Raw genomic sequence first — 24,283 nt, forward strand, 5'->3', positions numbered from 1 at the left:
GGACCGAGAAGGGCGTATAAAACCTTTAGCTAAGTTTTCTCGTATGTATTCCTGCATGGCCAATTTCTCTGGCCCAGACAAATTATAGAGGTGACCTCTAGGGGGCATACAACCAGACCTGAGATCAATGGGGCAATCAAAATGACGGTGTGGAGGAAGTTTATCTGCTGCCTTGGGACAAAACACGTCCGCAAAATCTGAATATTGATCTGGCAAACCCTCCAAATGAATCTTGGTTTTACCAAAGGTTACTTCCGCTAAACAATGATGATAGCAATGGGTAGACCAGCTCATTAGCTGACCAGTAGCCCAATTGATCTGAGCTGAGTGCATCTGTAACCATGGCATGCCAAGAATGATCGTGCAGGTTGCCATTCGTAACACAAAAAATGATAAACTTTCTCTATGTAACACCCCTATTGTGACCCCCAAGTCTGGAGTCTGAGAGAGAGGGTGATTACTTTGCAGGGGGGAATCATCCCCTGCAGTGACCCGAATCTGTTGTTTTAATGGGGAGATCGGGATCCCCAATCTTTTAGCAAATTCATAATCCATAAAGTTAGCTGCTGAGCCAGAATCCACAAAAGCCTCAGTAGTCTCTGTCTTATCCTGCCAGGATATAGTGCAAGGGAGAATAAAACGTTTATCATCTAGAGGTAAAGACTGTACGCCTAGGGCATTACCTCCAACTACACCTAGGCGACAGTGTTTCCCGACTTTTTGGGACAATTCTGCACTCTATGACCCCCCTCTGCACAGTATAGACAGAGCTGCTCTTTTTCCCTACGTCTCCGTTCCACCTGGGACAATCTCGACCGACCAATCTGCATTGATTCCGGTGGAGGCGACGCTGGTGGTGATGAAACTGGAGGAGGAGCTGTATAAGACATGTATCGCACATTGCTCCTACCCCGGGTCTGTCCTTGGTATCTTAAATGCCGTTCAATTCTGATGGCCAATGAGATGGCCTCATCAATAGATTTGGGTTCAGGATGACCCAACATCAGATCAGAAACTGCGTCTGTCAACCCTGATAGGAAACAGTCTAAAAGAGCGAATGAATCCCACCTTGCTGACACTGCCCACTTTCTAAACTCTGCAGCATAGTTTTCTACTGGACTTTTGCCCTGCCGTAACAACTTGAGCTTCCGCTCAGCAGTAGAGGCGATGGCCGGATCGTTGTAAATTATAGCCATAGCATTAAAAAATTCCTCTGTCGAGGTCAAGGCCTTATCCCCTGTGGGAAGACTGTATGCCCAAGTCTGGGAATCCCCTGACAAATAGAGTCTTAATAAAGGTTATGCTCTGTGCTACGGTTCCTGATGAATTAGGCCTTAACTCAAAGTATGATGACACCCTGTTTCTAAAATTTCGGAAGTCAGATCTGTGACCAGAAAATCTTTCAGGTACAGACATGCGTATGTCTGTGCTAGGAGGAGATCGCACGGTATCCACAGCCGTCTGTAGGGCTCGTGCAGACCCAGACAAGGCATTGATCTGAGTCTGATGATTGCCCAGCACTGAGGTGAAAGTTTCCACCAAGGTGGTGAGTGCATCAAGACGGCTGCGGAGTGCGTCCATTTGGGTTTGGTCTGCCGTTCTGTAACGATTGGTGTCAGCACGCAGAGAGTATCTGATTATTGGTGATCTGCAGTATCACCAAGAATGCAGATATATACCTGATTATTGATGATCTGCAGAATCACAAATAATACAGATATATTGCTAACCTCTGGACACCTAAGGTATGTGAGTGTTTGGTGTAACAGTAATACTTTGAGTAGTGCACCTGCTGAGCAGGTGATGATAAACAGTAAGAGAATACTGCTCTAAAGAACACCGAGCCTTCCAGCAGCCTGAGGCTCCCCAAGGGGTGGAGTCAGACTGGAGGTAGGAAGGATCAGAAGGTGAGTGACACCTGACACCTGAAGGTCACTATCTGATCTGGAGACTATCTCTTAAAGGGAGAGATAGCTCTCGAGGTCGGGCAAGCCAGGTCGGCAACACACGGTCAGATAAAGTACATAGACAAAAGGCTGATTCGGTATCCAAGGCTAGCAGGGTTTGGCAACAGAATATCAGATATGCGAGATACCGAATCAGATGACAGAGGAGAAGTCAGGCAAGCAAGAAGTCATAACAGATATCAAACAATGCCTAGTCTGGGTGTGAGGTCCTTGGTCTCTACACCCCGAAACTAGTCTGAAGTATAACAGAATGGTGTGCACAAGTTCCCTAGTCTAGGTGCGAGGTCCGTGGTCTCAGCACCCTGGAACTAGTCTGAAGTATAACACAGATGATAATACAGTTCCCTAATCTTGGGTGCGAGGTCCGTGGTCTCAGCACCCTGGAACTAGTCTGAAGTATAACACAGATGACAATACAGTTCCATAATCTTGGGTGCGAGGTCCGTGGTCTCAGCACCCTGGAACTAGTCTGGAGTATAACACAGATGACAATACAATTCCCTAATCTTGGGTGCGAGGTCCGTGGTCTCAGCACCCTGGAACTAGTCTGGAGTATAACACAGATGACAATACAGTTCCCTAATCTGGGTGTGAGGTCCGTGGTCTCTACATCCTGGAACTAGTCTAAGCATAAACAGAACAATAATACAAAGTTTCTGGCTCAGTGTGAATTCCCAGGTCCACCTGGTTCAAACACACTGTGGGATCTGACTAAGGTCTGAGTGCTTCCACGTAGTGATCGCAACGGCAGACAACCTGAAACTGGCCAGCAGCAAGTATATATGGTCCAGCACCACCCCTGAATGATCAACCAATAGAATCTTGCCCTGGCGTCAGCTGATCTGCACAATCAGCTGACCTTCTCCTGTTTAGCATAAGAGTTCTGCCTGCGTGTTCCTAAGCCTGTGTGCACTAACAGACCCAGCCACACCAGACCCACGCTGCTCCGCACAACCCGCCGCGCTGGACGCGAAATCCCCCGCCTTACTGCTGTCACAAGCCCTTCCGCGTTCTTCCCTGCCACCAGACGCACGCATCCGCGTGCAAACCGCCGCATTGGACGCGGAAACAGCCGCCTCCTCATCAACAGACGCGGCGGCTTTTCCGCGTTCTCTCACAGCGGAGCAAAACTATTTTTTCAATGATGAGAACGCAGAGTGCGCTTCGGCTGACCAATTATAAGTATCTTTCCCCTTTTTGGTAAGCTCCGTGAGAGGTGACACCACAGAAGAAAATCCCTTGATAAATTTTCTGTAATAATTGGCAAAGCCAAGAAACCTCTGGAGTGCCTTCTGGAGTGCCTTCAGCCCCAAAGGCTATTTAGTACCTCTTTTATTGTTTTAGGTTTAGTGCATCTGGTAGGCTCAGATGCCCCCCATTTTTTGGCTCTTCGCCTGATTGGTCTCTTTTTTCCTGGTTGAGCTACACAGGTTTGCTGACGATTATGTTTCTTACTCTTGCTCTTGTTATTTTCTTTCAAGTTGGCTTTGGGTTTTTATGTCTCTACTTGCTTCTTGTATGGACCGGCCTGTGAACACGGGAGCCGATATTTACTGGCTCCCATGAGCCAGTCACATCTAGTTCTTTTAAGTGATTTCTCAATGACTTTCTTCCTTATTCTGACACACTCTTTGATCTTTATGGTCTTTTGGTTTAAATACTCCTGTCTATATCACTTACTTTGTTTTTTGGAATTATTTAGGCATCCAGGTTCCTGGATTGAACCTGGTGAAATATGCCAATAATTTCACTTGGTGCTGGCTTTTCTTTTTTCTGACAAATTGTACTCTCTCATAATAGATGAACGATATTTTGTGATTTTAATATGTTGTTATGTATTATTCTTATTTGTAGAATTGGGTATTACGGCCTGACGAAGGGCACATACAATTCTATACAAAAGCCCGAAACGAACATGTGTCGTTGCCTTGAAGTTCAAATGCCCACAAAGCTACAACCAATTGTTGTTCTAAACCAACCAATGTGTTTTTAGGACCTTGTGATATTGAAGAACCAATTTTTCTTGATCTTTTGTACGTGTGTCAATAAAGTTTTTTCAGAGACTTTTTTTGCCTGCTTGAGATTGCATTATAGTACGTTTAGTCCTTTTTAAAGGTATAAACAAGCCACTCCAGAACGGCAGAAACCTTTTTGGGGTCCATAGAGAGTCCGGTGGTAGAGATAATATATCCTAAGAAGGGAACTTCAGACACTTCAAAGAGGCATTTCTCTAATTTTGCATATAGAGGATTTTGCCTAAGTTTCCTTAAAACAAACTTCACATGCTCTCTGTGTTCAGCCAAATTGGGTGAGAAAATGAGTATGTCATCCAAGTATACAAGGACAAACCGCCCTAGAACTTCTCTGAAGACCTCATTGATTAACTCCTGGAAGACGGCGGGAGCGTTACACAACCCGAAGGGCATGACAAGATACTCGTAGTGCCCATCGGGTGTGTTGAACGCCGTCTTTCATTCGTCACCCTCCCTTATGCGTACCAGGTTGTATGCCCCTCTTAGGTTGAGTTTAGAGAAGATACGCGCATCAGTAACCTGGGAGAATAAGTCATCAATCAAAGAGAGTGGATAACGATTCTTTATAGTAATCTTGTTTAATTTTCTGTAATCGATACATGGCCGAAGCCCACCGTCCTTTTTCCGTACAAAAAAGAATCCTGCTCCGGCCGGAGACTTTGAAGGACGGATGAACCCTTTGGCCAAGTTTTCCTTAATGTAATCCTGCATAGCAAGCTTTTCAGGCCCAGAAAGGTTATATAAATGACCTCTAGGGGGCATACAACCTCGTCTTAACTCTATGGGACAGTCAAAGCTTCTATGAGGAGGAAGTTTGTCTGCCGCTTTGGGACAAAATACATCAGTGAAATCAGAATATTGTGCGGGCAATCCTTCCATTTGAACCTTTGTAATGCAAACAGCAACTTTCTCCATGCAATGATTATGGCAAAAGGAGGACCAGCTTAATAACTGCCCGGAACTTCAGTCAATCTGAGGGTAGTGCTTTTGCAGCCATGGCATATCAAGGATCACTGTGGAAGTGGCCATTTTAAACACAAAAAACTGTATTTGTTCCTTATGCAGTGCCCCCACCTGACATAACAATACAGGAGTCTGAGACAGAGGTTGTTTCCCCTGGAGTGGCGAGTCATCTACTGCAGTAACAAAATCTGATTGTTCAAAGAAACAAGGGGAAAACCTAACCTCATAGCAAAATCATAATCTATAAAATTAGCTGCTGAGCCCGAGTCTATGAATGCCTGAGTAGACAAAACTTGATCTTCCCAGGTAATAGAACACAGGAGAAGTAAACGATTCTTTTTTAGAGGTAACACTGATTCGCCTAGGGTAGTACCTCTAACTACACCTAGGCGACAGAGTTTTCCTAATAAAGCAAACTGCCCCCATCTAGATGACACAGCCCACCTTCTAAATTCTGCAGCATAAGTCTCAACGGTGTTGTGCCCCTGTCTGAGGGTTTTGAGTTTCCTCTCAGCTCTCAGCAGTAACTGCTATATCGGGATTGTCGTATATAATCGCCATGGCTTTAAAAAAATGCCTCATGACCACTAGGGAGACTGTAAGCCCACGTCTGTGAATCCCCGGATAATAAAGTTTTAATAAAAGTGACTCTCTGACTCTCGGACCCTGATGAGGTAGGACGTAACTCAAAATAGGAAAGTGTAACGGTTAGTGTAGCAACACAGGTGTCTGGTTATTGCGTGATCTGCAGTATCACCAATAATCCAGACACTATACCTGATTATGTGGTGATCTGCAGAATCACCAATAATGCAAGTATAGCTAACAGGTAGGTACAGATGTGTATAGTGCTTGGTGCAACAGTATAACTGATCAGTTTGACAAAACCTCACCAGAGGAGCTGGTGGGCACTATCAGTAAGGAACCTCACCAGTGACAAGGGCTCACTGGTGAGTAGAGTGGTCAGACAGATAGGTTCGGCAACAGACAGGCAGATGCAGTACAAAATCAGCAGGCAAGAGGATAGAGATAAATCAGGCAGAGTTCAGCAACAGAATCAGATGGGCGAAAGTACAGAATCGATAAGCGAAAGCAAAGTCAGAAATGAGCCAGAGTCAAACACAGAATATCAAGCAATATACAATATAGTAACAATTCCTAGTCTTGTGTGAAATCCCCGGTTTCCTCCCGGATCAAAGAACACCGGATAATGTCTAAGGTCTGAGCGCTAACACAAAGTATTCGCAACAGCAGACAGGTTGTGAGTGACTGCAGAAGGCTTAGGAAGTGGAGGAGACCCCGCGGCCACGCCCACTCCCATCAGCCAATCAGGAGCGCCGTAAGGTCTCCTCTGATGTCAGCCGACCGGCAGGTCAGCTGACGCGCCTCCTCCCAGCATAAAGGTCCTGTCAACCCTATGAGCCACTGACAATCCCGTCCTCGGCTTGCTAGATCCGGAGGACATGGTGAAACGCCCGACAAGGAAACCGAAGCAGCTGCGGAGGTATCCTGACTGCCCGCAGCTGCATCTCCAGGGAATGTTACAGTACCCCCCCCCTTGAGGCGTGGACTCCGGACACGGACCACCTGGCCTCTCAGGATGTAACTCATGAAACTTTTTCTTAAGTTCCTCCGCATGCATGCGATGACCCGGCACCCAAGATCTCTCCTCAGGCCCATACCCCTTCCAGTGAACAAGGTACTGTATGGAGTTCCGCACCACCCGAGAGTCCAAAATCTGCTCAATCTCATACTCAGGTTCCCCATCAATCACCACGGGGGGGGGGGGGGGGGGAGAGGAATCCACGTGCACAGCAGGCTTCAACAGAGACACATGGAATGACTTAACACCTCTCATACCGGAAGGCAGCGAAACGACATATGTGACGCTATTAATCTTTTTAGACACAGGGTATGGACCTATAAACCTGGGGCCCAATTTCGCAGAGGGCTGTTTTAACGCCAAATGCCGGGTAGACACCCACACCATGTCACCTGGTGCAAATTCCCACTCCACAGACCGTCTCTTATCTGCCTGCTTTTTCTGGGTCTGAAAGGCCTTTTCTAGGTTCCTTTTGACCATACTCCAGATCTCCTTCAAAGCCCCCTGCCACTCTTCTAGGGCAGGGAAAAGAGACGACACCACTGGCAGTGGAGAGAATTTGGGTGATCTCCCCGTTACTACTTGGAGGTACTCTTTAAATTATTATGCGCAAACTCTGCAAATGGTAGAAATTTCACCCAATCCAACTGAGCATCTGCCACATAGCACCTTAAGAACTGCTCAAGGGACTGGTTAACCCTTTCAGTCTGCCCATTAGTCTGCGGGTGGTAGCCAGAGGAGAATGACAGGTACCAGATGACGACAGAAAGCCCTCCAGAACTTGGAGACAAACTGGACTCCCCTATCTGACACCACATTCTCCGGGATACCATGCAACCGGAAAATGTGGTGAATGAAGAGTTCTGTCAGTTCTTGTGCAGAGGGGAGTCCGTCCAATGGAATGAAATGGGCCATTTTGCTGAACCTATCGACCACCACCCAAATGACTGTTTTCCCTTCAGATCTGGGCAGTTCACACACAAAGTCCATAGACAGATGGGTCCATGGTTGTTCAGGTACTGGCAGTGACTGTAGGAGTACCCACAGGAGCCCGTCTGGCCGGCTTACTCCTGGCACACACAGCACAATCTCCGACAAACTCTTTACAGTCAGACACAATAGATGGCCACCAGACACATCTGTCCAGCAGCTCCTGCATTCTGGCAACCCCTGGGTGTCCTGCATTCTTGTGAGAATGAAAAACATGAAGGATTTTAAATCGAAACTGTAGTGGCACAAACAGAACCCCATCTGGTTTCCCTTCAGGAACCTCCTGCTGATAAGGGCTCAAAGTAGATGCCCAATCCTCCCAAGTCTCAGTAGCAGCAAGGACCACTTTCTCGGGAAGAATGCCTTCAGGGGTTGAGGGCTGTACTGTCTTGGGGCTCAAAGCATCTAGACAAAACATCTGCTTTAATGTTCTTACTACCTGGTTTGTAGGTAATGATGAACCTGAATCTCGTGAAAAACAGGGACCAGCAAGCCTGTGTGGGACTGAGACGCTTGGCCCCTTCAATATACTCTAAGTTCTTGTGATCAGTATAAACTGTTATAGTATGTTCAGCCCCCTCGAGCCAATGTCGCCATTCCTCAAATGCTAGTTTGATGGCCAACAGTTCTCGATTCCCGATATAATAATTTCTCTCGGCGGGAGAAAACTTCAGAGAGAAAAATGCACATGGATGCAACCTGCCCTGTAGACCGGAGTGTTGAGACAGTACAGCCCCAACCCCAATCTCTGAAGCATCCACCTCAACAATGAAAGGGAGAGAAACCTCCACATGTCTCAAAATGGGGGCGGAGCAGAACAATTTTTTTAGTGATGAGAATGCAAAATGAGCTTCCGCTCACCAATTGTAGGTATCTGCCACCTTTTTGGTGAGCTCGGTGAGAGGTGACACTACAGAAGAGAACCCTTTAATAAACTTCCTGTAATAGTTGGCAAAGCCCAGGAATCGCTGGAGTGCCTTCAACCCCAAAGGTTGTGGCCACTCCAGGACAGCAGATACCTTTTTGGGGTCCATAGAGAGTCCTGTGGTAGAGATTATGTACCCCAGAAAGGGAACTTCAGAAACTTTGAAAACACATTTCTTGAGTTTAGCATACAAGGAATTCTGTCGTAGCTTCCTCAAAACATACTTCACATGTTTCCTGTGTTCAGCTAAATTAGATGAAAAAATGAGTATGTCATCTAAATAGACGAGGACGAACCGTCCCAGGACCTCTCTAAAAACCTCATTGATCAACTCTTGGAAGACGGCAGGTGTGTTGCACAACCCGAAGGGCATAACAAGGTACTCGTAGTGCCCATCGGGTGTGTTGAACGCCATCTTCCACTCGTCACCCTCTCTTATGTGAATCAGATTGTATGCCCTTCTGAGATCTAGTTTAGTGAAGACACCAGCATCAGTAATCTGAGAGAATAAGTCATCAATCAGAGGGAGAGGATAACAATTTTTCACAGCAATCTTGTTTAACTCTCTGTAATCAATACATGGCCGAAGGCCACCGTCCTTTTTCTGTACAAAAAAGAAACCTGCCCCGGCCGGGGACCTTGACAGATGGATGAACCCTTTGGCCAAGTTTTCTTTAATATACTCCTGCATGGCAATTTTCTCAGGCCCAGAAAGATTATATAAATGGCCTCTAGGGGGCATACAACCTGATCTCAGCTCAATGGGGCAGTCAAAACTTCGATGAGGGGAAAGTTTGTCTGCCGCCTTGGGACAGAAGACATCAGCAAAGTCAGAATAGTGCGTATGCAATCCCTCCACTTGAACCTTAGTAGCACATACCGTGACTTTCTCCATACAGTGATGATGGCAAAAGGAGGACCAACTCAACAACTGGCTGGAACTCCAGTCAATCTGAGGGGAGTGGTTTTGAAGCCACGGCATACCAAGGATCACAGTGGAGGTTGCCATCTTGAGTACAAAGAATTGCATCTGTTCTTTATGCAGAGCCCCCACCTGACATAACAATACAGGAGTCTGAGAGAGAGGTTGTTTCCCCTGCAGCGGCGAATTATCCACTGCAGTAACAACAATCTGGCATTCCAAAGAAAGGAGAGGAAAACCAAACTTAACAGCAAAATCATCATCCATAAAATTAGCAGCAGAGCCCGAGTCTATAAAGGCCTGGGTAGATTGGACTTGATCTCCCCAGGAAATAGAACACGGGAGAAGTAAGCGATTCTTTCTTAGAGGTAAGACAGAATCGCCTAGGGTAGTACCTCCAGCTACACCTAGGTGATAGAGTTTTCCGCCTTCTTGGGACAATTTTGTACCACATGCCCCTTCTCTGCACAGTATAGACAGAGTCTCTCAGTATGTCTCCTGTTTTTCTCAACCTCAGAGATCTTGGAATGTCCGATTTGCATCGGCTCATCCTGAGGAGGAGAAGGAGGGGCAGGAGCAGAGACAGTGATAGGAGATGATCTCCCCGGTGCTCTACCCCGAGTCTGCCTTTGATAACGGAGTCGACGATCAATTTTGACAGCTAAAGAGATCGCCTCATCCATAGACTTAGTGTAATGATCGCTGCTGCAGCAGGTGTTGCTGGAAGTAGTAGTGCTGCAGCTCAGGCAGTTCTGATGTCTTTCCATGCAAGCTGCATAGCTTTGTCTGTCTTTCCCTGCTGTCAGCTTGTGACTGATTATCATTCACCTGTGTGGGAATCTGCATGTCTGCTCCCATTGGATGACCTCAGTATAAAGATCTGCTTCCTGCAGGGTTTCCTTGGGTTTTTCATAGCTTCAGTTTAAGCATGTCTTGCTGTCGCTTCAGCCCCCGATCGTGTTTCTTGTTCTAAAGATACTTTGCTGGTTTTGCATTATATATTGGTTCATTGCCAATATATATGCATACCAGCACGTTTATTATTTTCCTTGTATTCGTGTTACGTTGATACATCAGTGTCGCTGATATATACGTACACGAACTGTTTATTTCCTGTGTTCAGTTAGTCAGCCTTCCAGCACGTTTTGGTAGTTTGCGCGTACCGTGAGCACCCGTGCTGAGCTAGTTATCCTGTTCCTGGTCCTGTTTGTGGATTGCGTTCATCTCTGCAAAGAGATAACGAATCCTTCTGAATCCTGTTCTGTTACTGTTTGTGGATTGCGTTCATCTCTGCGAAGAGATAACGAATCCTTCTGAATCCCGTTCTGTTACCGTTTGTGGATTGCGTTCATCTCTGCGAAGAGATAGCGAATCCTTCTGAGTCCTGTTCCCTGTATTACTCCAGTCCTAGTCAGCGTTCCTGCTTATGTCATATATCAGTTCATTGCCGATATATACATATGTTAGTCAGACGTTACAAATAGTTTCATTGATAGCTGTAATTGTAATACACTAGGAAAACATACTTATTGTATATGTATCTGTGTTACGTTCATCTATCTTGATCCTGCTATTTTCTGACTATCCTGTCCTGTCTTTGTGAGGCACGCCATCGCCGCAACGCATTGGCTGCCTCATTCCAGTCTGTCTGGTTTTGGACGCTTGCTGTTGCTAAGTAGCCGCTAGCTAGCAAGCGTTCATTCTGTCTACCTGTCCTGATCTCCTCAGTTCTGGTTTATGCGCTCAGCGCTACTTTGCGCTGAGACGTTATAACGAAAGCATTGTTTGTGGCTGTCAGATCTGCACCGGCTCTGTGCGCCACAATCTCCTATTGGAGTCAGTCCTCCCCTCCACTATACTAGGGATAGCCTGTTTCCTGGTGCTAGTGTGTGTACCTCCTCCACGTCAGCTCATGCGTTGCATGCTGACTGTGGAGAATACACCACCAAGCCTTACATTATGAAAAACCCCAGGAAACCCTGCAGAAAGCAGATCTTTATACTGAGGTCATCCAATGGGAGCAGACATGCAGATTCCCACACAGGTGAATGATAATCAGTCACAAGCTGACAGCAGGGAAAGACAGACAAAGCTATGCAGCTTGCATGGAAAGACATCAGAACTGCCTGAGCTGCAGCACTACTACTTCCAGCAACACCTGCTGCAGCAGCGATCATTACAGTAACCCCATTACCAATCCCCATTGTGGGGGGGGGATTCCCAGAAAGTATGACACTGTTAATTATGGTTCCTGTTCCTTTAAGAAATTTGAAGAACTTAACTCTGAAACACAAAATGAGTTTTTCTCTGAATGTGCCAGGTTCCTGGCCAATCCCGATCTCCAAGCGACTCCTGTTTCAACCTGGGCACTCCAACTAAGTTATATTTTGTTTAAAGGGGAATTATTCCAGTGGGCATTTGATGTTCTCAATCATTCCGATTTGAAAGAGAGACCGCTGGAATTTCTAGCGTTTGTGATCCATAACTGGTTGCGCATAGATCCATTGCCTTTTCCTCTTAATGAACTCCTGGCAGCAGGCCAATCAGCTTCTCCTTCAATTGCTTGCAAAAATGTTCAGCAAGCAGAAAGTGTTACTGATAATTTTCCTGCAGCCTTGAATAAATCACCAAAAACAGCAGGGTCTAAGGCAAAACGCAAACGTTCTAAGAAACGTGTTCGATCTGCAGAGTCATTATCCTTAGCGACTGAGACCTATAATGAGATTCTGCCATTAACAGATAATGAAATGCAATTGTCTTTCAGGGGAGTTAAATGGACTTATGAAACTACTAATGAACTTTCCTTCCTGGCTAGGGAAAATAAAGATTTTTGTTTAAAAGAATTATCTGAGTATGATTATGAGGAGATATTACAGAGTATTGAACAAATCAACTTATTTGTGAAGCAAGGAAAGTTTGCATACACTACAGTTCAGCACTTGCTACAGGTATTGGAGATTCTTAGGAATAAGGAATCTGCCAATCACCTGCTAATTAACCCAATATATGTCCCTGCTACAATCATATCTGCAAACCATGATCTGCCTGTTAAGTATGCTTGGAATCCTCCATTTGAGAAAGGAGAGATGGAAGCTCTGGTCAATGAATGGAAGAATGATTCAAGTTCATTTTGTCAATTTTACAGTGCAAAAAGTGAATTAGTATTGAATGCATGCATTAAGTCTGCCTATAACCTAATAAAAACTGGTGTGTGTGGGTATGACTTTGTGGCTCCATTGATTGATGTGTGGGAACTGATTTTGGATGATTTTTATGTGACTCCGAATTCGCAAATTTGGCGTTCTGACCCGCCTGCTTCAGCACCTTTGGCTGATTCAGCAGGTGAATCGGAGCTCTTTTTGTGTGAAATTGAAGTTCCTGCAATTCCACCCTGTACCATGGATAACTCAGTGTTACTTACCAGTAAAACAGAAGCCACTGATACATTCTTAACCTTGCCCTGCGCAAATTTCTCAGCAGAGAATCCAGAGGTCCTGCTGACTTCCGAGTCCAGCCTAGCCAGTACTCATGACTCTTTGTTCAGTGAAACAAACACCAGAAAAATCTTGCCTGCTTCTGCAAACATTTCTGCAGAAATTACCTGTGTTAATAAAGTTCAACTCCTGTCTGATCCAGCAGATGCCAATAGATGCACTACATCAGTTTCCGAGTCCCAGCAATCCTGTCTAGAAACCTCAGAACCCCAGCATCTGAATTTTCCAATTTTACAAATGAATGGTGATTCAGATGCGCAAACATTGTGTCTTGATCTTCCTGTTTCTACACCTCGCTCTAGTTTCGTGAATAGCTCAGAGCATCTGCTATGTGAACCTGAAATCGCAAAATTATTACCTTGTTCAGAAAATTTTCCAATAAATTTGCCCTGTACCATGAATTGTGCAGTAGATCTCTCCAATGAAACTCAGGTCACAGAATCATTATGCTGTCCAGCAGGTGCTTCCATGGTTTTGCCCTGCAATATGGACTGTTCAGTGATCCTGTCCAGTGAAGCTGTGGTCGCAGAGTCTTATGCTTCACCCAGTACTTTGGATACTTTAAACCCTCTAGCAGAGGAGTCTGAGGCACTGCTTACCTCAGTTGGTGTTGCAGTAATATTCACTTGTCTAGCAGCTGTTTTGGAATTACAGTCTGCTCTAATAAAACTTGATGAATTTCTGCCCAGCAAAGCAGAAGCCATTGAAATATTGTCCTCGTCAGCAAGTGTGTCAGATACCTTGCCCTGTACACAGTCTGATTTAACCAATGTTGTTAAATACCTCTCGAGTGTTGTAACAGCCGAGGAACTCCAGCCCTGTCCTCTGCATGTTTCAGAAGTCTTGCCCTGTAACATGGATAATTCTGATTCTCTGGTCAAAATAATAGAAATCTCAGAATTTCAGTCCGGTCTGATGAGTGTTCCTGAAACCCAGCCCTGTATCCTGAAAGATTCTGGTTCTCTGGCCGCTGTGGCAGAGGTTCGAGAGTCCCCTTCCTGTCCAGGGAATTCCTCAGTTTTGCCTAGTCCAGTGGGGGCTGCTGCAATACTGACTTGTTCTGCAGCGCCTCATGAGCTCCAATCCAGTGTATTAGATGAGTCTCTGTCCAGTCCAGAGGTAGTTGTGGAGTCCCTATCTGGTTCAGTGCATACATCAGAAGATTTGTCCTGTCTTGTTAGTGCCCCTGAATCTGATTTGTTACTGACTTTGCTGGAATCAGCGACATCTAAGTCTGATCCTGCATTCTCGTGTAAAAGTCCAGTAGTTGCGAAGTCTAGTCATGATGATTTTTTTTGGCCAGTCCTGGTTTTGGTCCTGTCTTGGCTGACCCTGAGGCTCACAGTTCCTTGACATGCCCAGAGGTTTCTCTTGTGCCAGTGTGCCCAGATGTTCTTTGTGTGCCAGAATGCCCAAGTGTGTCTAAGGTGTTAGCGTGCTCTGATGCTTCCTTAGTGGGAACATGTTCTGATGTTGCCAGTTTGCCTGCATGCCCAGAGATGGTTCTGGTCCCTGAAAGCCCTGATCTTGATGTTTGTCCTTGTGGCCCTGACTCGGGAATTGCCCTAGGTTCCATAGGGGTTCTTGATAGTTCTCCATGTGAGCCTAAGGGGCGTTCTGACCTATGGGGATCTCTTTGTAACTTCAAGGTGTTCTGGGAGGTCTCTGAGAAAACTTGTCCTGGTGCCTTGGACTGGTTCAACAGTGGGTTTTGTGTTGGTAAAGACAGTCCCGGTGGGCATTGCAAAGGCTTTGGCGTTTCTGAACGGTTCCTGGAAGGCGGTGGGTATCGCTCAGGGAGTTTCGGAGGGCTTTCTTCTGGAAATCATGGTTCTGATGGGTGTCACACTGGGGCTTGTAGTACTGATGGGCATGGTTCTGTAGGTTCTGGTTCTGATGGGTCCAGTCTTGTGGGGACTGATTCTGGAATTCGGTCTTGCCGGGCTGTCCCGGTCATCATGAATTATCAGTCAGACTGTTTTGTTGGGAATTTCAGTTTTGAAAAGCGTCTGGAATCCGCTTTTAAGGGCGGGGGTACTGTAATGATCGCTGCTGCAGCAGGTGTTGCTGGAAGTAGTAGTGCTGCAGCTCAGGCAGTTCTGATGTCTTTCCATGCAAGCTGCATAGCTTTGTCTGTCTTTCCCTGCTGTCAGCTTGTGACTGATTATCATTCACCTGTGTGGGAATCTGCATGTCTGCTCCCATTGGATGACCTCAGTATAAAGATCTGCTTCCTGCAGGGTTTCCTTGGGTTTTTCATAGCTTCAGTTTAAGCATGTCTTGCTGTCGCTTCAGCCCCTGATCATGTTTCTTGTTCTAAAGATACTTTGCTGGTTTTGCATTATATATTGGTTCATTGCCAATATATATGCATACCAGCACGTTTATTATTTTCCTTGTATTCGTGTTACGTTGATACATCAGTGTCGCTGATATATACGTACACGAACTGTTTATTTCCTGTGTTCAGTTAGTCAGCCTTCCAGCACGTTTTGGTAGTTTGCGCGTACCGTGAGCACCCGTGCTGAGCTAGTTATCCTGTTCCTGGTCCTGTTTGTGGATTGCGTTCATCTCTGCAAAGAGATAACAAATCCTTCTGAATCCTGTTCTGTTACTGTTTGTGGATTGCGTTCATCTCTGCGAAGAGATAACGAATCCTTCTGAATCCTGTTCTGTTACCGTTTGTGGATTGCGTTCATCTCTGCGAAGAGATAGCGAATCCTTCTGAGTCCTGTTCCCTGTATTACTCCAGTCCTAGTCAGCGTTCCTGCTTATGTCATATATCGGTTCATTGCCGATATATACATATGTTAGTCAGACGTTACAAATAGTTTCATTGATAGCTGTAATTGTAATACGCTAGGAAAACATACTTATTGTATATTTATCTGTGTTACGTTCATCTATCTTGATCCTGCTATTTCCTGACTATCCTGTCCTGTCTTTGTGAGGCACGCCATCGCCGCAACGCATTGGCTGCCTCATTCCAGTCTGTCTGGTTTTGGACGCTTGCTGTCGCTAAGTAGCCGCTAGCTAGCAAGCGTTCATTCTGTCTACCTGTCCTGATCTCCTCAGTTCTGGTTTATGCGCTCAGCGCTACTTTGCGCTGAGACGTTATAATGAAAGCATTGTTTGTGGCTGTCAGATCTGCACCGGCTCTGTGCGCCACAATCTCCTATTGGAGTCAGTCCTCCCCTCCACTATACTAGGGATAGCCTGTTTCCTGGTGCTAGTGTGTGTACCTCCTCCACGTCAGCTCATGCGTTGCATGCTGACTGTGGAGAATACACCACCAAGCCTTACATTTAGGTTCTGGGTGGCTTAACATCAGATCAGCAATAGCATCAGATAATCCCGATAAAAAAAAGTCCAGCAAAGCATACTGCCCCCATCTGGCTGACACCGCCCACTTTCTAAATTCAGCAGCGTATGTTTCAACAGTGTTATGCCCTTGTCTGAGAGTTTTGAGCTCCCTCTCTGAAGTCATAGCTAAATCGGGATCATCATATATAACTGCCATAGCTTTAAAAAATTCCTCAACAGATACTAAGGCCTCATGACCAGTGGGCAGACTGTAGGCCCAAGTCTGCGAATCACCAGATAATAAGGTTTTATAAAAATGACTCTCTGACTCTCAGAACCTGAAGATACTGGGCGTAATTCAAAATATGATAGGCATCAATGCTTAAAGTTCCGGAAATCAGACCGGTGTCCTGAAAATCTTTCAGGATGAGGCATCCTGGGCTCACTGACTGTAGGGGATGACACTGATGCATTGGGATCTTTAAGACGGTTAACTACCTCAGGCAGTTGATTAATCTGCGTCTGTTGTGTGTTGACCGTTCTAGTAAGGTCGTTAACGGCTGTGATCAAAAGTTCGACCCGAGTGCAGTGTCTCCATAGACATTTTTGGTCTGCTGTTCTGTAACGATCAGTGTAGCAACACAGGAGTCTGGTTATTGCGTGATCTGCAGTATCACTAATAATCTAGACACTATACCTGATTATGTGGTGATCTGCAGAATCACCAATAATGCAAGTATAGCTAACAGGTAGGTACAGATGTGTATAGTGCTTGGTGCAACAGTATAACTGATCAGTTTGACAAAACCTCACCAGAGGAGCTGGTGGGCACTATCAGTAAGGAACCTCACCAGTGACAAGGGCTCACTGGTGAGTAGAGGGGTCAGACAGATAGGTTCGGCAACAGACAGGCAGATGCAGTACAAAATCGGCAGGCAAGAGGATAGAGATAAATCAGGCAGAGTTCAGCAACAGAATCAGATGGGCGAAAGTACAGAATCGATAAGCGAAAGCGAAGTCAGAAGTGAGCCAGAGTCAAACACAGAATATCAAGCAATATACAATATAGTAACAACTCCTAGTCTTGTGTGAAATCCCCGGTTTCCTCCCGGATCAAAGCACACCGGATACTGTCTAAGGTCTGAGCGCTAACACGAAGCATTCGCAACAGCAGACAGGTTGCGAGTGACTGCAGAAGGCTTAAGAAGCAGAGGAGACCCCGCGGCCACACCCACTCCCATCAGCCAATCAGGAGCGCCGTGAGTCTCCTCTGACGTCAGCCGACCGGCAGGTCAGCTGACGCGCCTCCTCCCAGCATAAAGGTCCTGTCTGTGCGCGCGCGCACGCGACAAAGCAACCCTATGAGCCACTGACAATCCCGTCCTCTGCGTGCTAGATGCCAGAGGACCGGGTGAAATGCCCGACAAGGAAACCGAAGCAGCTGCAGAGGTATCCTGACTGCCCGCAGCTGCATCTCCAGGGAATGTTACAGAAAGGCAACGATTTCTGAAATTCTGGAAATCAGACCTGTGCCCTGAAAACCTTTCAGGGAGAGGCATCCTGGGCTCCATAACTACAAAGGATGGCACTGGTGCATTAGGTGCTTGAAGGGTGCGCACCACCTCAGGCAACTGGTTAATCTGCGTCTGTTGGGTGTTGACCGTGGTGGTGAGGTCATTAACGGCCATGGTCAAAAGTTCGACCTGACTGCACAGTGTCTCCATAGACATTTTGGTCTGCTGTTCTGTAACGATTGGTGTCAGCAAACAGAAGTCTGGTTATTGAGTCATCTGCAGTATCACCAATAATCCAGACACTATACCTGATTATGTGGTGATCTGCAGAATCACCTATAATGCAAGTATAGCTAACCTGGTGTGAAAGCTAAACAAAGTATAGTGCTTGGTGCAACTGTAGTAATTGATAGGTTTAGCAATACCTCACCAGTGGAGCTGGTGGGTACTATCAGTACAGAGGCCCTCACCAGAGACCAGGGCTCTCTGGTGAGAGTAGCGTGGTCAGACTAGCAAGGTCGGTAACAGACAGGCAGATACAGTACAAAATCAGAAGGCCGGAGGAGGAAGATTAAACAGGCAGAGTCTGCAACAGGATCAGATGGGCAAAGGTACAGAATCGATAAGCAGGAGGGAGGTCAGAAGCGAGCCAGAGTCATACACAAATAAATGCAACAGTAATAAGTACTAACTAAAGATAGATGTATATCGCAAACACTGCATATACATCTATCACAGCAGGAGCCTAACTAGGTCTGAGCGCTAACACGAAGTATTCGCAACAGCAGACAAGTTGTGAGTGATCCAGGAAGGCTTAAGAAGCGGAGGAGACCCCACAGGCACGCCCACCTCCAACAGCCAATGAGGATCATCATCAGCTGATGCGCCTCCTCCCCGCATAAAGGTCCTGTCTGTGCGCGCGCGCACGCGACAATGCGACCCGATGTGCGGCTGACAGACCCGTCCTCGGCGTGCTAGACGCCCGAGGCACGGATAACTCGTTTGGCAGGGAGATGGAGGCAGCTGCAGTGGTAGCGCTGTTCACCGCAACTGCCTCTTCCATGTTTGTTACAGGTACTACTAAGTTGCCATGGTCCTTCTGTGCTGCTGACATGACAGGCCGCTTTGTCCTCCTGACTCATTCGTTGCTACTACATTCTGCATTTACTCTGCCCGGGTCACCGAGTGCATCTAATGTTTGGGGCAGCACTATTACACTGTGGTACTACTACCAGTGAGTTGCCATGGTCCTTCTGTGCTGCTGAACTGACCGGCCGCTTTGTCCTCCTGACTCAGTTGCTACTAGTACTACTCTGCGTTCACTCTGCCCGGGTCACCGGGCGCATCTAATGTTTGGGGCAGCACTATTACACTGTGGTACTACTAAGTTGCCATGGTCCTTCTGTGCTGCTGAACTGACCGGCCGCTTTGTCCTCCTGACTCAGTCGCTACTAGTACTACTCTGCGTTCACTCTACCCGGGTCACCGGGCGCATCTAATGCTTGGATCAGCACTATTACACTGTGGTACTACTACCAGTGAGTTGCCATGGTCCTTCTGTGCTGCTGAACTGACCGGCCGCTTTGTCCTCCTGACTCAGTCGCTGCTACTACACTCTGCGTTCACTCTGTCCGGGTTACGGCCCTCACGGGGCGCATCTAATGTTTGGGGCAGCACTATTACACAGTGGTACTACTACTACCAGTGAGTTGCCATGGTACTTCTTTGCTGCTAAACTGATCGGCCGCTTTGTCCTCCTGACTCAGTCGCTGCTACTACACTCTGCGTTCACTCTGCCCGGGTCACCGAGTGCATCTAATGTTTGGGGCAGCACTATTACACTGTGGTACTACTACCAGTGAGTTGCCATGGTCCTTCTGTGCTGCTGAACTGACCGGCCGCTTTTTCCTCCTGACTCAGTCGCTACTAGTACTACTCTGCGTTCACTCTACCCGGGTCACCGGGCGCATCTAATGCTTGGATCAGCACTATTACACTGTGGTACTACTACCAGTGAGTTGCCATGGTCCTTCTGTGCTGCTGAACGACCGTCCGCTTTGTCCTCCTGACTCAGTTGCTGCTATTACACTCTGCATTCACTCTGCCCGGGTCACCGGGTGCATCTAATTTTTGGGGCAGCACTATTACACTGTGCTACAATCAGTGAGTTGCCATGGTCCTCCTGTGCTGCTGAACTGACTGGCTGCTTTGTCCTCCTGACTCAGTCGCTACTAAAGTCTGCGTTCACACTGCCCAGGTCCACTGACAACTCTGCTGTTATGTCATTGCTAATCACTGCAAAACAAACCCCAACAAATTACAAAAACCTCTCTGGGACTTTTTGGCGTCCTCCTCCAGTGGTACCATCACTGCCAAGTGCCATTGGAACTCACCTTCACCTCTGTGATTGCTTAACGTGTATTTCCCTGTTTAAAACCACTTATTACCAATTAATAGCCCCATTTAAAGTGTTGATTTCCAGAGATGCCGGAGGTCGCCGCTCAGGCCCCGCTGGGCCAATTTGAATAATTTTTTTAAAAAAACATGCAGCAAGCACTTTGCTTGCTGCGTGTTGTGCCTGATCGCCGCTGCTCGCCGACAATCCGCCGCTACCCGCCGCGATACAGCCTCCCCCCCCCCAGAACCCGTGCGCTGCCTGCCAATCAGTGCCAGGCAGCGCTGAGGGGTGGATCGGGACTTCCTGTGACGTCATGACGTCGATGACGTCGATGACCTCACGACGGTCGTCACCATGGCGACGGGGGAAGCCCTCCTGGAAATCCCGTTCAGAACGGGATTTCCGGACGGGTGATTGCGCCGGCGGCAATCGGAGGGGTGGAAGGGACGCCGCAGGGAGGGGGGAATCATGTAGCTAGCGCTAGGCTAGCTACATGATAAATTTAAATTTTTTTTTGCAAAAAACGAATCAGAATGCCAGGCAGGTTAAAATCCATTTTTACATAGTTACATAGTTACATAGTTATTTTGGTTGAAAAAAGACATACGTCCATCGAGTTCAACCAGTACAAAGTACAACTCCAGCCTGCTCCCTCACATATCCCTGTTGATCCAGAGGAAGGCGAAAAAACCCTTACAAGGCATGGTCCAATTAGCCCCAAAAGGGAAAAATTCCTTCCCGACTCCAGATGGCAATCAGATAAAATCCCTGGATCAACATCATTAGGCCTTACCTAGTAATTGTAGCCATGGATGTCATTCAACCCAAGGAAAGCATCTAAGCCCCCTTTAAATGCAGGTATAGAGTTTGCCATAACGACTTCCTGTGGCAATGCATTCCACATCTTAATCACTCTTACTGTAAAGAACCCTTTCCTAAATAAGTGGCTAAAACGTTTTTTCTCCATGCGCAGATCATGTCCTCTAGTCCTTTGAGAAGGCCTAGGGACAAAAAAGCTCATCCACCAAGCTATTATATTGCCCTCTGATGTATTTATACATGTTAATTAGATCTCCTCTAAGGCGTCTTTTCTCTAGACTAAATAAACCAGTTTATCTAACCTTTCTTGGTAAGTGAGACCTTCCATCCCACGTATCAATTTTGTTGCTCGTCTCTGCACCTGCTCTAAAACTGCAATATCTTTTTTGTAATGTGGTGCCCAGAACTGAATTCCATATTCCAGATGTGGCCTTACTAGAGAGTTAAACAGGGGCAATATTATGCTCGCATCTCGAGTTTGTATTTCCCTTTTAATGCATCCCAAAATTTTGTTAGCTTTAGCTGCAGCGGCTTGGCATTGAGTATGATTATTTAACTTGTTGTCGATGAGTACTCCTAAGTCCTTCTCCAAGTTTGATGTCCCCAACTGTCTCCCATTTATTTTGTATGGTGCTAGACCATTGGTACGACCAAAATTCATGAATTTGTGGGATTGTAGCATGTATGGGGGCTTTGCTATTAGCGTTAAAAGAAAATCCGGATCCGGACGTAGATCTGGCCGTGATTGACCGAAAATCCGCGTCGTTCTGTGGACACGTATCGAAATCCGGATCCAATAACGCCTGTGACGGACGAGCCGTCAGTGCGCAGAAAACGCAACCGCAATCGATTTCCCACCTCGATTGTCGATGTGCTGCCAAATCAGAATCTCATGTCGGTGGACACCAGGCAGTCCAGCCTGGGGAGTCTCTGCAGTCTTCAGGGGAGTTAGTTAGCAGAGTCTTTTCATGAAGCCTGTACCCTGTTAGCCAGAGGTGTAAACTCAAAGTTTGTCTAAGCTGATCTCACATTCAGATGTTAATTAAAGGAACCAAAAGGGCCCTTTCATAGAGGGAGATCCGAGAAAGCTAGTCACAGCTGGACACCAGACACCGTGGCTGCAGCCTTACCAGGAAGAAATGAATGTATTATATAATCTTTTGCCTATTTACAGAATACAATAAATAGGGTAGTTATGAGAGCGGTATCATTGGATCCGTAGGATCATGCTGAATCTCTTGATACCAGTCGAGAGGGGCCCGGGGCCCCTACAACCCAGGTATTAATCTTCTCAGGAACCTGATCCGCTGCACTGGCCATGTCTGATATCATATTAATCGGTAGGTTCTGGGGATCGATAATATGTAATTATTATTTGTGTGCCGGCCGTGTAGGTCAGTCTAGGGAAATGTCAGTGTTATGGGGCTGGTAAAAGCCCCTGCCCAGATGTGATTACCATAATCCGGCCTGGGGGCCGACTCTGGAAGCCCGCCTCTGAACTCAGCTCCATTAAAAGTGAATGAGCTGCCCGGGCAATTCAGTCCTCCCATTCCATCCATATGAGAACATTCTGCTGCCAGCCAGAGGACACATGGCTGGCGGCCATCTTGCTGAACTTTGATTTGAGCTCTGAAACAAAGGGCACATGGCTAGCGGTCATCTTGTCGGAACTGAACAAAAGGCATCCTCCATTTTGTTTGGATTTTAAATCTTGCTGAACTTTGAATTTATCTCTGGAACAAAGAACTTTGCGAACTTGAAACCAAGGACTTGATGATTTTCCCACAAAAGGACATATTTCCACAAACCCTAAGTATTTTCTCCATTTTTATTTCATACTGGCTATTACTGTTTTAATAATTGTTGATTTTAATAATTGTCTGTATATATTAAATATTTATTTTGCCTGTGAATAAAAGACTTTATCAAAGTCATTCACTGTTCCGCTACCCTGCTTTTCAGCCATACACAGAAACTGAACTCAGATCTCTGAAGAGACGCTACTATTGGTTGTTGTTTGCTAGACAGAATAGAGTGTGTTTAACCGTTTTTATTCGTAGGACTAGTCAGTCAGCGGGCTTCTCGGGCCCATGGTAACCGAGGTGGTGGCAGTTATACCCTGAATTAGTGTGTATTTTGTAATTACCGTACCTCACAGGCTCCCTTCTGGTTTGTCTGCGGCTAATTTCCAACGGTTCTTGCGCATTGACTGTGACCAGAGTTCGCACGATCTGTGCACTGGCACCGTTTAGAAGGCCATTTGCAGTCAGCCACTAGGGCTCCTGTGACAACGCCGAATGCGGATTTTTTTTGGCAACGACCTTGGTTGCCGGATTCGTGGATCGGGACATCCGAGCACCACTGGTGTTCAACAGTTGTCTGAAGAGAACCCCAGATAGCCATTTAGCAGCAACTACATACACAGTCTCTGTGGCACAATCAGTTAGCACATATGGCTGTTAACCGAAAGGTTGGTGGTTCAAGCCCACCCAGGCACAGCCTTGTCTTTTGTGAAGGGAACTAATGTACCCTTCTTAAATTCAAAGATTGTATACCAAGGTAAGCAGACTGCAGAGTGGTGCAGCGGAAGTGTGCTGGGCCCATAACCCAGAGGTTGATGGGTTGAAACCATCCTCTGCTAGGCATGATTTCATTTTTGCACCTCGCTTTATCGCATGGGCAAAACGGTTTCCATAGCCCTGTAAGAGAAAGTGTAATAAGGGCCCTGCCATAACATAGATATTATGGTAGCTAAGACTACTCCTGGGCCTTTCTTGTAGTTGAAGAGATGAGTGAAATGGCTGGCTTCAGCCTGTAACATTAGCTGACCTGGGTTTAATTCCCGGCCAATGGTTGTATAGTGGTGAGCATAGCTGCCTTTCAAGCAGTTGACCTGGGTTTGATTCCTGGCCAATGTATGTTATCTTGCCTTTGACAGCCTACAAATCCCTGGAAGACAAAATCAGAGAGAGAGAGGGAGGAGGAGGAGGTGTTTTTAATGTGTAAAAACGTTTTTAAAGCATTTTAAAGGGCACTTCTGGTTTGTCTATCCGGATATCCGAATAGGTCGGATATCCGCGGATAATGCGTCCGGATATCTGCGTTCACGCGGATATCTAAAAGTTCGGATTTGGATATCTGAACCGGATCCGAATATCTGGCTATCCGGATCCGGATCAATTCGGATTTTAAAAAGTACTATCCAAGCATCCCAGATGGCGGCGCTGCAGCAGTTTCATGGCCGCGATGGCAGTTGCAGAGCGACGGATGCGGGCTGATACTTTTTGTGCTGAGGCCACAGTGTCCTTCAACCCATCAAAAGTTTGTAGATATTTCTGGACTACAAGGTTGA

At 46.5% G+C, this 24,283-nt stretch overlaps 1 protein-coding gene across 3 annotated transcripts in view; it reads left to right on the forward strand.

Moving 5' to 3' along the window:
• The window catches only part of HEPACAM (hepatic and glial cell adhesion molecule), a 467,036-nt gene that overhangs the window by 319,077 nt on the left and 123,676 nt on the right, over nt 1-24,283 (forward strand). The window contains exon 7 of one of the 3 annotated variants that reach the window (XM_068242701.1): nt 3,822-3,917. The exons of the other annotated variants lie outside the window; for them this stretch is intronic. Within the exon in view, the coding sequence (XP_068098802.1) occupies nt 3,822-3,841 (20 nt within the window). The 3' untranslated portion in view covers nt 3,842-3,917. Of the gene's footprint in view, nt 1-3,821; nt 3,918-24,283 lie in introns of those variants that run through there. 3 annotated transcript variants of the gene reach the window in all.

Source organism: Hyperolius riggenbachi, chromosome 6 (assembly GCF_040937935.1).
Source record: "Hyperolius riggenbachi isolate aHypRig1 chromosome 6, aHypRig1.pri, whole genome shotgun sequence".
Lineage (NCBI taxonomy): Eukaryota > Metazoa > Chordata > Amphibia > Anura > Hyperoliidae > Hyperolius > Hyperolius riggenbachi.